Below are 13,585 nucleotides of genomic sequence, written 5' to 3'. Positions count from 1 at the left end.
CAGTCCACATCAATGTGGAAAACAACCTTATGCATACTTTTCAAAGATGTAAAGCATATACGTTACGGTTCAAATCATATGATCTTCAAGTCTGGTCAAATTTGGTTACAAATACGCAGTTTGACCTAGCTTGACCTTGGATGACCTAGTATTGCAAAAGCAAGCGAACCAATAGTTACGCGCTTCAAAAGGATGTGTTTGATATAAATGATGCACCATCTCTTTCCTGGGAGAAATAAACGTCATTTGTCACGTATGAGCAGCATCACGCCGATGTGCAATACAAATATTCCAGCTCATGCATCATCAATATTACAAGTTATACATTTTTACATTTGTAAAGATTGCGTTTACTGAGCTATGTAAAATTCCAGTACCATGCTCGAAGCTGTTCGGACATAGCTCTCGAAAAAAAACGTATGGGAACCGCTGCGGTCACTCATGGGAAAAGGTTTACCTGCATTAAGTGTTTTGACAATTAAGAAGATTGTTGAAATAACAGGGATAAATTATGGCAACACGAGTCGTACACAACTTTGGCCAATCGCTTTGCGCTCAAGTGCGCAAGCGTGTCCTAGAACATACAACTATTCACAATGGCCATCACTGCTGTGCGCCCGCTGTGTAATGCCTACAAAACGAGGGCCAGGAAGTCTTCTCATTATATTGGATGCAGTACTTATTGCCATTTTCGTCCGCTGAAACTGATCTCAGAGCTAACTTTGAAAATTTCTTGCTTGATTGTTATGAAGGTTCAGGTTGGCCAACCGGCCTTGCATGGGCTGGGGCGACGCTGGTTAAGAAGTACCAGCCGTTGATAATTGGCCGCAGCAGGTACTGTTGGTCCGGGACGGACTACAGACCGTCACCACGCCGTCCTGTCAGCACCCCTCCCTCTTCCTCTGGCCTTCCGCGAAGGCGGGCAAGCGATAGGGCCGCTGATAGACCTCAGCCTGATCCGGCTGCCGGCCTCGGCCGGCCCCGCCGCGGCTGTCAGGGGAGGGGGCGCGCCGCCGCTCCGGTGGACAGGGCGACGTGTCGAGCCACCGGCCGCGGCTGTCCGGGGAGGGGGCGCGCCGCCGCTCCGGTGGACAGGGCGACGTGTCGAGCCACCGGCCGCGGTGGCCGCGGGCGCCCGCCGTGCTCTCAGTTCGACCGGCTACCGGGAGTCCACGACCGCCGCCGGTTCAGGGTCACGTGGGACGCTCTGAGGCCGGGCCGTCGGGCGCGCCGGTGAGTCTGCGAGGCGGGGAGAGGGCGGCGTGGCTCTTAACAGACGCTGCATGTCCTCACGCTGGCATCGTCTTGGATTTCGTCAGCACGGCGTGCCGAGCTCCAATCTGGCTTTTGAACTTTGCCCTCTCCTGCAGCCGGCCGGAAATGGCGCTAATAGCCGGAGCGTTCGGACGCCACGACAAAGCAACGCGACCACGTATGCCGGCGGCCATTGCGCCTGCCCAGTTCCCATGCCATTTATTACTACAAGGACACTCACTGGGCCATCAAACGGTGGGAACTCTGACCGGCCATTCTGCGGACCTAATAACATAGAGTCTTCGGTCAGCATGACTGGCTTGGCACCTGTGTCTTCCAGTCGAGACATTGGTCTGCATCCCCACCCCAAAAATCGGCGAGTCAAGGGGGAACACCAAGGCTCAGCATATGGGTGCACCCTACGCAGCCTGACAGTCACAACCACATTGCGAACAATGGATACGTCCCTGTTATATGCTGTGTATCTCGTCATTTGTCGCGAAAATGGAAAACGGATGCATATCACCAGTGGTGTGCCCACATAGCGACTCCCGAGGCACGTACACCCCAACAATATGCGTGTGCATGAATGTTAGCGGTAAAAAATCGGGAAGACCCTTAAACATAGTCTGATAAACGCGCGATGCTGTTTTCCGTGATACATCCAAGCTCGCACGTCTGCGGGACGCTAACCTGGTTTTCAGCGCATTTTTCTTTTACTCCCCCGTCACAAAATCCTGCGTACGCCCGTCTATCACGAGCATTGCCGGCATCGGCGCGTACCACGGATCTTTGAACACCTACGAAAGATAGCTCTTTTCACGGGACGCATCATTTAAGAGAAGTGATAGTCGTAGATGAGTGTGCATTCTGCACGTTACCAACATCTGCGTCCATATATCTTTAAAAAAACAAAACAAGACGACTGAGATGCGAGATTACGCGGCAAAATACGCTGACGCAACATCTATGTGTAAAACACCACATGTAAGCGCGATATAAACACGCGTAGATGAGCTTGGCATATGCACTTGGGCAAACAAAAGCGAACGGCTATTACGCGGCAGCTGCCTACTGCTGTCAATTGGCGCGGACGGCGTGGCACAAGGTGAATCCCTGACAAGGGCTGCGTTAAACTCGAGGAAGCAGCAAGTTTACGACGCTAACCGTTTCCCCGCAGGGAGACACCAGCATTAAAAACCCACCCGAGGAAGCCTAGCGCCATTGTGAATCAGGGCGCAACAATGGACCCTATCAAGACTGAAACAGCAGCCATGCTTGCTGCACTTGGATGGAGTCCCCGAGCCGGGGCCCGCCTACGCTAACGTTTGGCACATTAGATCCTCTCCTCGCCGCCCCGGCGAGTCCGCACTGCACTGAGATCTCATCCGCCTGTGGACCGAGGCCGTGGTGAGGCCCCTCACGCGGCGTCTCCAGTGGCCACCGAGTCCCAGCCGGGCCCTCAGCATCAGTCTGCCGGTGGCTCGGCAGCCGACCAGCCGCTGGCGGCAGCCGGCCGGCACTCGGCCAGATCACACCAGCACCGCCCAGCGCCGGATGCAGTGCGTGAGGACGAGCCCGGCTGTCCAGAGGCGCGGCGCCGGCGACGCCCAAGTCCGCGCGCCACCGCCGCGGCTTGCGCGCGACCGCTCGGAGGAGATGCTGCCGGCCGGCGCCGGCTGCTCGGGCGTCACGACTTCGCCGCCGCCGCCGCCGCCGCCGGCCGCCGCCGTCGCCGTCGCCGTCGCCGTCGCCGCCGCTGGGCGCTCGCTGGCGGTCGAGCGCGGCGGGGGCTGGGCCGCGCCGGCGCGCAGCGGTCCGGCGGCGGCGGCGAGCGCCACGGCACGCTCGGCAGCGTCTGGCGCTCGCTCGTACGGATCTTGCCGTCACGCGACACGCACTTGGGCCGGTAGTAGTCGGTGACGGCGCCCTGCAAGCGGCGCACGCCGTCCGCGTCCCACCCGTACTGCAACAGGAACTGGAACAGCGTGCTCATCTTAAACACCGCAGGCTGGATGACGAGGATGTCCTTCAGGATGAGGAACGGGTCTTGCAGCTCCTCGGGCAGGTCCTGCATGCCGAGCGCCTCCAGCGCGCTGATGTTGTCCGCTTGTAGCTCGCTCATGATGCGCTGGTCCTGCAGCGCCACCTGGTACAGATGGCGCTCCGTCTCGTCAACGACGCTCTCGCCGGCGCCGTCCGCGGCCAGCGGCGCCGACAGGTCCCACTCGGCGCGCGCGAAGCTCTCCAGGTTGTTGATCACCTGCTGGATCATATCGCCCGCGCGGCGCACGGGCAGCTCCATGCCGTAGGCGTTGGCGGCCTCGATGCCGAGCTGTTGCATGGTGTGGCCCATGTCGGGGGAGCTCCAGCAGATGGTGAGTGGCACGCGCGGGTAGTAGCTCACGAACGCCAGGCACATCTCGTTCTCGGCGCTCAGGCCGCCGAACGTGACGTTGCCGCGCTGGCGCGTGTCGTACACGCACTCGAGCAGCAGCTGGTCGCCGGGCTGCACTAGCACCGGCTCGGTCAGCGTGCGCGTCTGCTGGTAGTTGAAGACGTAGGCGCGATCCTCGGCGATGGGCGCCAGCTCCGCGCCGTCAGCGGCCACGTGGCGCAGCCGCATGCGCACGCCGGCCAGGTGTGAGTGTAGCAGCACCGAGTAGACGCGCACGCCGCCCGGCGGCAGCCACTGGCGCGTGCAGCTGGCATGACAGAGGCCGTTCACCACGTACTCGGCCTGGCCGGGCGGCACCAGCTGCGTGACGGCGATGTCGTGGCCCACGTTGAGCAGGCCGGCCTCGCTGTCACGCAGCTGCTCAGTGTAGAACAGGCGCACGCCCGAGCTGTCCACCACGCCCGCCTGCACCGACGGGTTGTCGTAGTGAATCTCGGCCATGACGTAGGTGGCGCCGCCGTACTCCTCGCGCAGCGGGATGCCCACGCCGGGCGGCAGGCGCTCACCGCTGCCGCCCACCGCCCACACGGCCAGGATGTGGCCGCAGCGACCCCAGTCCACCGGCATGTTGGGGCTGTAGCAGCGGGCGCCCTGCTGCCCGCTCACGTACCGCTCAAACGCGTCCCGTCGCCACTCGGGCACCGTGCACTCGTATACGATGATGTGGTGAACGAAGCCCTCGTTGCCCGGCTGGATCAGGCCCTGGAAGCCGATGAAATGCACCTTGCGCGGGAAGGCGGGCAGCTTGGTGATGCGGCAATAGTACATGGTGCGCGCGTCGTCGGGCAGCCGGACGGCCGGCGCCACGATGTCCAGGTAGGGCGTGCCCGGCTCGAACTCGGTGCCGCCGGGACGGTGCAGGTTGAGCAGCTTCGAACCGCGCCGAGCGCCGTGGTAGGTGAGCCAGTCGCCGTCGGCGGCCGGCTCGAGGCCGTACGCCCAGATCACGGTCACGGCCGCGTCCAGCGCCAGCGGCACGTCCTGCTCGTCGCACGAGTCGCGGCGCTCGAACAGCACGTCCGTGTGCGTGCCGTTGCGCGAGGCGTGCAGCAGGCGCACGTCCTGCTGGGCGTCGCGGAGCGGCCGCTGTTCGCCGGTGGCGTGCAGGTCCCAGAGCTCGATGCGGCCGTCTGCGCCGGGCGCGGCGGCCCGCGATGTCGGCACCGCGCATGCCACCGCCCGGCGAGACACCCAGCGCCACATATCCCAGCGCGTCCACCTGAAGCCGGAAGAGCACGCCGCCGTCGATCGGTCGCCACCAGAGCAGCACGCGGCCGGCCGAGTCGAGCACGGCGTGGTGCGACAGCTGGCCGGTGTCGGTCGGGCCGGGCTGGGGCGGCTCGGCCGCCGCCAGCGCCGCCGCCTGCCGCCAACGCGCGCAGCACCAGCATGCCGAGCGCCCGGCCGTCGCCGCCGCCCGCGCGTCGGCGATTAGCGCCGGTAGTACACCGCAGCCTGCACGTCACCTCGCGCGACGCCCGCGGCGAGCATCGCGCGGCGGCGGACGCGGCGCCCACTCTCACGGGCTCTCACGCTCCCGCCGGCCGCGCCGCCGCCGCCGCCGCGGCCAGGGTTCAGGAACGCTTGACTCCGCCCATGCCCGCCGGCGAAGAATGCGACGCGAGGCCGGCCGTCTTCGGCGCCGGCGCTCAGCGCAACGGCGCGCGCGGCCGGTATTCAGCGCAGCGGTGGTCGACACCCAGGCAACCCGCCCGGCGGCCCGCACACCCCCATGTAAAAGAAGTGGCCTGCTTCCTTTGTTCGGTGCTTATGCCCGGCAGAATTCCTGGCCGATCGCCCGCTGTGAAATACCGCAGCCGCGGCCAGCGTTTTGTGAGTTCACCTTTGAACCCTTTCATCAAAGCCGGAATCCGCTCTTGGTTTTGATGGAGGGCGTTGGGTGCCATTAACCTTGACCACTTATGACCCTTCGACAAGCGGTGCAGGCTGCAGGGAAATGAGCCGGCGGCTTAATTGAATGTTCCATTTAGCGTACGCGGTCCACTATGATTACAGATTTTCCCCGGCCGAAGACCACCCCCGCGAATAGCGGCATCGCAGGTATTTTCTCACCATCTCGGCGCCGTGAGAGTCCGTAATTGCCTGCAGAAGAACAGCCGCAGGCGACACCAAGTCGTGCTTGCGCCGTATGAACTTCTGGGCGTCCGGACGAGACGCCCCGCGGTAGAACGTGCAGGGCCGCACCGCGCCGCACGCCCGTGCCCGTAGTGGCGGCGGCGCCGAACAACTGATAGCGCACTATGGCGACTTTCGCACGCTTTATCTTAGTGGAATCGTTGCGCATGAGCTAACGAACGCGCCTCGTCAGCAATCATGCAGTCATTAGCTGTTCGTCTAGAACAGCCAGGCGTGGAAACGATCCAGAGCGTTTAAATTCGCTGCGCACTTAAAACGGAGCAGCGTCAGCGTTATACGGGGCGCATCGTGGCAGCCCCGGGGGTATCTTCTGCAGAAGCTGTCCTCGAGTTCTCCGGGATCTCGAGGCGGTAAGGTTCTTACAGGTCATGGGATATCCAATCATTGCGTCCCTATAGGCCGCGGGCTAGTCAATCATGCACGAAGTTATACACCTTACGTGTTTTAAAAGCCGGTGTACCGGAAACGTGGCGGCGTCTGGATCCTGCCTGCCCTCTTCGTTTGATACGCATGCTATACACGACGCTGAAGCCCTGTTCTCATAAAGGCAGCTACCCAAACTTGACCGGCACGAAGGGCCTATATGCCTTTGCACGCTATGAGTGGAATATAACCTTCTGGACAGTGACCTTCAGACTTCACTTCACCGTTGGAACTGAACAACTGTTTGTCCGCATCCCACGTGCTCGATAACGAAACACACATCCCAGCACGTGCGCAGGAGGCCTCCGTCCGCCTTCGAGCGGCAGTTCGTTCGCGGGGCATAACCCCGACCGTCGTCCGTGATCTGCCACCGGAGCGCAAACTGGCGTCCGCTGGTGCGCCCTGAAGACCGTCGTCCGTGATCTGCCGCCGGTGAGCAAACTGGCGCCCGCTGGTGCGCCCTGAAGACTGTCGTCCGTGACCTGCCGCCGGTGAGCAAACTGGCGCCCTCTGGTGCGCCTTGAAGACTGTCGTCCATGACCTGCCGCCGGTGAGCAAACTGGCGCCCGCTGGTGTGTCCTGAATACTGTCGTCCGTGACCTGCCGCCGGTGAGCAAACTGGCGCCCGCTGGTGCGTCCTGAAGACTGTCGTCCGTGACCTGCCGTCGGTACGCAAACTGGCGTCCGCTGGTGCGCCCTGAAGTAACCCTGTCCCATCTGCGTACTCCAAATGGGGTGGTAACCAACCCCGAAATAACTCCCAGAGAAATTGGCCGTCCTTCTTACTGGTTCTTACCGCACGGTGATTGTGCAATGGCAAATGCGATGTTGCGCCACGGCAAGGACGAGCGGAATTGGTAAATTATCACAGTAAGCAATGAGTGGCACGACGTGCATGCTGTTTCAGGAAGGAGCCGTTTTCACGCATGGGGTCTTCTCCACGCCGTGCGTACCTATTGCAAAAGAAATGCCTAGGCGCAGAACATATGATTCAAGGCAGCTGCATGGTCTGCAATTTGCTTGAGGTTCATTGAGGCGGCTCGTGATGTGGATGTGAAAAAATATTAGCAGGAGCCCATTTTTCCCAACCGCTTAAGCCAGCAGTCACAAAGCCGTCAGATGCAATCACCGCGAACAATTACCCCGGCAAAGTAGACGACCTCCAGCCAGGGCCTCGTGTGGGCGACCATTAGCTACTCGCTTGAGTGTCGGTGACCGCGGCTTGATATTCTCGCAGCACCTCCATGTCATCCCACTAATGTGTTTCTGAACAATGCCTGTCCGTTGAATCACCCCAACACGCGAGCAGAGGCGATTCAGAACATGCAGGACCTCGGTAGACTCGATCTATTTTCAAGGTCCGCAAATATTATAAGTCACGGCAAGCTTGAAATACGATTCAACTAATGAACGCTAATTACACACACAGGTGAAGCTCTGAGCCAGGGCGCCGCACAACAGCATGCCCGACCGGCCGGGCCAGTTCAGCGGCTGGAGAGCTCAGCGAGCCTGTCTTCGTCGATTCTCACGGCTCCCGGCAGCCCGCGGGCCTCGCTACCTTCCCGGGCCTACCTGGCTTGTCATTTGCATAAGCAGAAGGCCGGAGCGGTGACCGGTCAGGACTGCAAAGCAGCGACCAGTCTGGACTGCGGAGCAGAAACCAGTCTGGACTGTAGAGCAGGCACCGGTCTGGACTGCAGAGCGGGGACCGGTTTGGACTGCAGAGCGGGACCGGTGTGGACTGCAGAGTGTGACCGGTGTGGACTGCAGTGTGACCGGTGTGGACTGCAGAGTGGGGGCCGGTCTGGACTGCAGAGTGGGGACCGGTCTGGACTGCAGAGCGGGGACCGGTCTGGACTGCAGAGCGGGGACCGGTCTGGACTGCAGAGCGGGGACCGGTCTGGACTGCAGAGCGGGGACCGGTCTGGACTGCAGAGCGGGGACCGGTTGGACTGCAGAGTGTGACCGGTGTGGACTGCAGAGTGTGACCGGTGTGGACTGCAGAGTGTGACCGGTGTGGACTGCAGAGTGGGGACCGGTCTGGACTGCAGAGTGGGGACCGGTCTGGACTGCAGAGCGGGGACCGGTCTGGACTGCAGAGTGGGGACCGGTTTGGACTGCAGAGCGGGACCGGTGTGGACTGCAGAGTGGGACCAGTGTGGACTGCAGAGTGGGACCGGTGTGGACTGCAGAGTGGGACCGGTCTGGACTGCAGAGCGGGGACCGGCCTGGACTGCAGAGTGGGGACCGGTATGGACTGCAGAGTGGGACCGGTGTGGACTGCAGAGTGGGACCGGTGTGGACTGCAGAGTGGGACCGATGTGGACCTGCAAAGTGGGACCGGTGTGGACTGCAGAGTGGGACGGTGTGGACTGCAGAGTGGGACCGATGTGGACTGCAAAGTGGGACCGGTGTGGACTGCAGAGTGGGGCCGGTCTGGACTGCAGAGTGGGGACCGGTATGGACTGCAGAGTGGGACCGGTGTGGGCTGTAGAACGGGTACTAGTCTGACTGCGGGCCGGTTACCGGCCTTCGGCCGTGCCGTTCCGCAGAGCCGAAGCTTCTCTACAAATCTGCCTCCAGAAGGGAGTACCAGAGTGCAGCTGCCAAGCTGCCAAGCTGCCAGCATGAGAGGCACGTGACGCCACGTGCAGTTGAGTACGTCGTAAAGCCCAATGGCATGTCTCCAGAAAGGCAATCCCGCGACCTAGGTCAGGTGTGAGCGTCTCGTCATTTCTGATGAAACAGGCTCGCTTGGAAGACGATTGGTGGAGCGGCGGCTCGTGATTCTAGGTTGGCGTTATTCGTGAGCCTAGAGGACACCCGACCGTTCCAAAGCGTTGGACAGCGGAGGCCGACTAGCGAGAGTCGAAGAAAGGGTGCATCAGCAGTAACGACGTCAGCTTCAACAATACTGACGTCAGCATCAGCACCACCGACGTCAGCAACAGCAATACCGGCGTCAGCATCAGCAATGCCGCGTTAGCATCAGCAATACCGACGTCGGTTAAAAAGATTTTAGAAGAGTGTGTCAATGAGCTGTCGATGTTGGTTGACCTGGTGCCTTAAACTGTTGTTTCGGCTGCGCACCTATCGTGGATCTTTACTCAGTTATAGCTTGCTTTGTTGCTAAATTACCGCTTTTGGCTTTATACGTCGCTATCCATGGCAGTGCCTATGCGATTTGAAACCAAAGCAGTTGTTTTGATCACCCTTTTCCGAAATCATATTCGGTTCACACAATACTTCTCCTTGATTATGCCCTCATATCGTTATGATGTCAGTACTGTCATTAAATTTACGTGTCGCTAAACTATTTTACAAAACGAGCAAATATTCATGTTACAAAAGGGAACGAAAGTGACTAAATCATTTCGGTAGTAAGCGCTAAACCAAAATTCTGTGACCAAAAAGTCAGACAACTATCCACATTATTCCGTAATCTTGGCTTTGCGCTCCTGACCTTGCGTCGATGGAAGCTACCAAAATCAGCTTGCTGCGTTCTCAGTGAGTCCCCCCCCCTCCCCCCCTCCCCCCCCCCCCCCACCACCACACCTGGTCCTGCCACTGGCGTCGATATTTGTTAGTATTCCGCTGTACGCTGCGTATATTACAACATTTACCAAGCAACTTTTCACATATCCTTGTAGTGCCTCGCTTCCTTTCAAGGCGCCACTGGTTTACGGGCACCAAACCTACACTAGGTACATATTTGCGTACTCGGTCTCATTGTGTTATGGCGCAGAAGTAAATGATAGAAAACGCCTGCAAATGTCATTGTGACCGTGTAGCGTTGCTGCTGACCATAACATTCTTTTGACGGCGGCGGTGGGTGGGGGCGAGGTTAAGCGTCGCTTTTGAAACAGTCTCAGATCGTCCTGTGCCTAATAACTTTATGCCTCTCATCTGCACATGTTTGAAAAGAAGACCGCAAGGTAACGTCAACGTGTTGCCAACGACTGCTTCATTCTTTAGTATGGAGAGGACAGTCATACCACACAACTCTCACGTTTAAAGGGCTGGAGTAAAGGAGCTACCTTGATCGCAGTTCTTCAATCAGTGCATTCGCAAACAGCATCGCGCAGGAATAGCATCAAAACTCGGCAGTAGACGGAAGTATTTCAAAAGCTATTTTTCATCACGCTGATACCATTTTCGCTGATTACATAAAGAAACGCATTGCCAAGCTTTGGCTTATCAAGTCGCGAAGAATCGAATATTTGACGAACGAATCAAAGCAGCTGACAACAGGAGCGTCACCATCCCACGTACCTGGACCCCTGCCCCCCCCCCCCCCCTCCGCGCCGCGCACGATGCAACAGCCGGGAAGCTCTACCTGACCTGCGCGGGTCACCTGGCGGCTCCTAAGCACTGACCTGAGGCGCCGCCGCCGGCCCGGGTCTGCACTTCTGCACCCCCGCAACGGCCGCCCGCAGCGTTGGAGCGCTGCTGGTGCTGCTGTGGTGTCGGCCGGCGCGCGCCGCCTGCCCCGGCCTCAACTGACAGCAGGAGGGCCGCTACTGCTACTGGACCGACCCGGGCCTGGAGGTGGCGCGGCTGGCCGGACCGAACTGGGCCTGGCTGGGTCTGGTCCGTTTCCAGGAGGCCGACTGACACCGGGCCCACTGGTCCCTGCTCGACTTCAGCGCCTGGTTCGACGGTTACTCCCAGCCGGGTCACGATTGCAGCGCCATGTTCCCCGGCGGCTCGTGGGAGTCGCAGGGCTGCCTGAACGACATCAACGGTGTCATCTGCCAGGTGCTGGCCATCAACGGTGCCATCTGCCAGGTGCTGGCCATCAACGGTGTCATCTGCCAGGTGCTGGCCTCGTGACCGTGAGAGCGGCTCGTGGCCGTGGCCTCGTGAGCGAGGCTCGTGGCGACGTGAGCGAGGCTCATGGCCCGAGGCTCGTGGCAACGTGAGCGAGGCCCGTGGCCCCTCGTGAGCGAGGCCGTGGCGACGTGAGGCGGGGCTCGTGGCGAGACGTGAGCGAGGCTCGTGGCTTCGTGAGCGAGGCTCCGCCGGCGCTCCGTCGGTGGGAGCGCAAGGAGGGCCGCACGTCTCCCGCGCACACCTGCTGACAGTCGTCGGCGATGCGTCATCATCAAGCGTCATGGGGGGGGGGGGGGGGGAGGGGCGTAACGTGAGAAAGGCCTGTGGCTCGTCACATCATGCCCAGACATCACCGGAACTTTTTGGCCGGTGAAGCAGACTGCAGTGATGTGGGGTGTATCGAGCACGATTTGGATTCCGAAGGAAAATCCCCTGAAATGCCGTGTAGCTGCCACTTTTTTCCACACCGGGGAAAATCCAGTCTAGCCGAAATACGGTTTGTGGTTTTTTGTAGTGTTGCGCCGCTCCAACGAAAGTCGCTGCAAACCTTTAAAAGGCATCTTGTTGCATATTTCACCTGCCTATGCACGTTTCCGGCGTAGCAGCCACGACAAACATCAGTGATTGCATGCCTGTACTGGGCGTCCACACAATGACCGTTGCGGTCGACGCGCCCGAAAGCACCAACAAGACAACAAGACCTGCATTGCATGTCTCACTGGGCGGGTCTCCGCACCGCCTGTGGGCACTGTTGAGTCAGGACGACTGGACATCCGAATTTGCTGCATTCAGGAACAGTTTCATGTTTGCATGGTGTTTTGAACTAAACAAGCCATTTTCAGGATCGCTTCTTGCAGTACACAGTTGTGCACCCACGAAATTAAGACCTCAAACACTCGTTCCTGAGCTAGGACCCATAACGTTTCATGAAGACTATTTTCCGCCGTCTGATTTTAAGTCACCCAGGGATGCATAACGTCATAGAAACGTCACAACAAATTTCCCGACTTGAATGACCATGGTAGTGCCCAAGATTAAGAAAATAAGATCATCGATTCATCCGTGTCAGCCATACATCAGCACGATTCGCAAATCAACGAACAGCGGTAAGAAAAACAACCGTAACGGAGAATACAAGTGCAAGTAAAATAATGCCATCGCGGGACAAAATATACGAGAACACCATGAAAAAGGACGTAAATAAACCAGACACGACGAAAAGGACCCATACACGCGCACACAACAATAGTCGGTTTAGTTCACATGCATAAGTTAACAAGAAGCCCCGCGGCAAGCATGGGCCGTACAAATAGGTCTGCACGACGGCGACAAAACGACGATGCATTGAGGAAACGTAAAAGCATGCCAATAGTCGAAGAGTAGATTTACCATTTTATCTTTAAATGTGGGACATTCTCTGCAACCGTGTTCAGCCTGGAAAATTGTAAATAAACGTAATGTTGGTCGTGCTTCGTGTCACACTTCCAGTGCAAACCTCAGTCGTTGAATTACTTCCAATGCAAACCTCGGTCGCTTAATTGCTTCCAATGCAACCTCGTCGTTTAATTACTTCCAATGCAACCTTGTCGTTTAATTACGACCACCCACCTGCACGCAGAGAGAGCAGGTTTTTCATGACATGAAGCAAAGAGTGAGCTGTTTGAAGGAGAAAGGTGTACCCAACACAAAGAAGCAAGGTCACATTGTGTAGTTAGCATGCGATAATCGCGCAGGCGACATTCTCCCGCACGAAGCGTTTGACTCCCAACATTTGAAAAGACGCTGGGCGAATAAAAAGGCAACCTAGAGCTTGAGATATTAAGGCATATTTCACTAATCCTCAGATGACGTAAGAGATACGTTTCGGCTCGTCAGAACATGGCAGCCGAGTCGACAGTACCGATTGTAGCGGCGCAGCGCCACCGAAGTCGCTGGACGCAGCTGGGGAGCGCGTGGGAACGTGCGCCGCCGCTGGGCTCCGCCGGAGCCGGCTTCTCCAGCCAGACCGGTGGCCCCCCGCGGCAGGCTAGCCCCGGCCGACGCCGCGTGGGCTCAGTCCACCTGCACGAGCGGCGACCGGGCGGCTCGGGACAGCGCCCGAGCGACGCGGCGCCAGACGGCAGCGAAGACTGTCGTCCGTCCCCAACTCCGGTGTCCGACTGAATCTGATCGGGAGCACACCCCTCGCGCCCCTGCGGTCGAGAGGTGGGACGCCACTCTCCTCCTGGGCTTTTGTGAACAGAGTGTGAGACGATTTATAAAGTTATGCAGGGTAGTTGAAGAAGTGGTCTGCACTGACATCATGGAAGATATATCACGACCGTGTGGGAATACGACAGCTGCAAGAAACGTGGTTGTCACTGATGTGAACTATAATTTGTTGAGGCCGTGTGAAACACGGCTGTTGTTTGAGGGTAACGATCATTTTCGGCGATCTCTCGCCATTTTTCGGCAACAAAC

General features: G+C 58.9%; 1 protein-coding gene across 1 annotated transcript; it reads right to left on the bottom strand.

The window, feature by feature from the left end:
* Positions 1–1,193: 1,193 nt before the first annotated feature.
* Positions 1,194–7,482, bottom strand: LOC119114929 (DBH-like monooxygenase protein 1). Its single transcript, XM_037238986.1, has 4 exons — positions 7,435–7,482; positions 4,877–5,018; positions 3,096–4,842; positions 1,194–1,239 (listed from the first exon to the last, which is right to left on the bottom strand). The coding sequence occupies exons 1-4, from the start codon at positions 7,480–7,482 to the stop codon at positions 1,194–1,196; spliced, it is 1,983 nt and encodes a 660-aa protein (XP_037094881.1).
* Between the last annotated feature and the right edge of the window lie 6,103 nt (positions 7,483–13,585).

Source organism: Pollicipes pollicipes, unplaced genomic scaffold, assembly GCF_011947565.3.
Source record: "Pollicipes pollicipes isolate AB1234 unplaced genomic scaffold, Ppol_2.1 Scaffold_3087;HRSCAF=3621_pilon_pilon_pilon, whole genome shotgun sequence".
In the NCBI taxonomy this organism is placed as follows: Eukaryota; Metazoa; Arthropoda; class Thecostraca; order Pollicipedomorpha; family Pollicipedidae; genus Pollicipes; species Pollicipes pollicipes.
This window is presented reverse-complemented; position numbering and strand designations above follow the sequence as displayed.